General features: G+C 56.2%; 1 protein-coding gene across 1 annotated transcript; it reads left to right on the forward strand.

The window, feature by feature from the left end:
• Nucleotides 1-7: 7 nt before the first annotated feature.
• On the forward strand, nucleotides 8-1,508 carry LOC112080229 (inactive histone-lysine N-methyltransferase 2E-like; the record flags this gene model as incomplete). Its single annotated transcript, XM_024145976.2, has 3 exons — nucleotides 8-537; nucleotides 716-1,051; nucleotides 1,215-1,508. Coding segments are annotated over exons 1-3 (786 nt in total), but the record flags the coding sequence as incomplete, so codon positions are not given.
• Between the last annotated feature and the right edge of the window lie 166 nt (nucleotides 1,509-1,674).

The following is a 1,674-nucleotide window of genomic DNA, read 5'->3' on the forward strand; positions in this document are numbered from 1 at the left end:
TGCTACTGGGGGTGGTAAAACTAGTCTGGTGGAGGCAGCCGTGGTGTTATAAACCACACACCCTGAATGGTTTGGTAAGGGCTAATGTTACGTTCGCACCTCCCAGTTCCAGTTAGTTTGGTCTCTCACATCAACAGGGTTTTTACTTGTTCTATCTCCATTGTTTTTTTTCCTCCACTGAAAGGGGAAATGGTGGTCCTTTTTCTGTGGTTCTGCGCCGCCGCAGTTTTTTTCTCTGCCAGCTAGCTATTCAGACTGCCTCTTGCCTGTCCTGTGTTGCAATAACCTCCCCCTCTAGGCCCAGTGGGGCAGGAGACTAGGCCACGTGGACTAACGCTTACTGCTCTGTCCTCTCCTCTACAGACCCGTGAAGAGAGGAAGATGGAAGCCATCCTGCAGGCCTTTGCCCGCATGGAGAAGAGGGAGAAGAGGCGGGAGCAGGCCCTGGAGAAGATTGGCACCAAGTCAGAAGGGGGCATCAAGGAGGAGCCCCCTGCCACCCCCGAGGCCGACATGCAGTCTCCTAATATCATGACGGTAAGTGATAGTTGACTCAACATGTTCTTTATGCCTGCACTCTCTCTGACACATTGGTTCCACCAGGTCGTTAGTATAAAAGAGGATGTTGTCAATAATCTGAAGGGTTAGCTGAAGGTGACTATAAACCCATCCAAAACTATGCTACTGTACTCTATCCTAACCCTGTCTCTCCCAGCCTCTGCTAGAGGTGAAGGAGGAGCCGAGTCTCAACAAGCCCACGCCGGCCAAGCTGCGAGGCAGCAAGCAGAGGAAGAGCTTCTCGCGGAGCCGCACCCACATCGGGCAGCAGAGGCGGCGAGCGCGCACCATCAGCACCTGCTCTGACATACCTCCCGGTTCGCCCGGGGAACTCCTGGACCCCCTGGCCAATGATAGCCCAGACGTAGAGGCCTCCAGGGACCCCGAACCAGAGGCCCTCTCCTCCCATGCCCCTGACACCAGCCCCCCTTACAGTGGCTCCCCGGCCCCTGACAGAAACCGCTCCGGGCAGAAGTACCCTAAAACTAAAAAGGTACCCTAGCCATGGCTCAGTGCTCACCCCTAAACACGACTAGTCACTATTCTATTTAGACTAATAGGAATGTTCTATTCCTTCTAGTGAAATGTCACTCAATACTATAATTAAATGCAGTGTGCTTCTGACTAAAGCTCTCTCTCTCTTTGTCTCTCTACAGCACTTAGTGAGTGAGTGGTGCGTCGACAAGCAGGAACGATCATTGCGGACCCCAGAGCCGGTCCCGGAGAGGCCCCTGAGAATCAGCAGCGACCCTGAGGTGCTGGCCACCCAGCTCAATGCCCTGCCCGGCATGGGCCCCAGCCCGCACGTCTACAGCACGCCTAAACACTACGTCCGCTTTTCCTCGCCCTTCCTGGCCAACCGCAGCCCCACCACCCCTGGGGTGCCCACCGGACGCCGGCGTTCCCGCGAGCTGCCCGACACGCCGCCCACCTCAGGCTCCTGCAAGAAGGTATGTTGTTCACCACCTCGCAGGGGAATGGAGAGAGTGTTGGCTGTCAGGTATAGCTGCAGGGTAGAAAAACAGACTGCCGGGGTTAACCGGCAGAGGGACAGACTGCCGGGGTTAACCGGCAGAGGGACAGACTGCCGGGGTTAACCGGCAGAGGGACAGACTG

This window comes from Salvelinus sp. IW2-2015, unplaced genomic scaffold, assembly GCF_002910315.2.
Source record: "Salvelinus sp. IW2-2015 unplaced genomic scaffold, ASM291031v2 Un_scaffold13380, whole genome shotgun sequence".
In the NCBI taxonomy this organism is placed as follows: Eukaryota; Metazoa; Chordata; class Actinopteri; order Salmoniformes; family Salmonidae; genus Salvelinus; species Salvelinus sp. IW2-2015.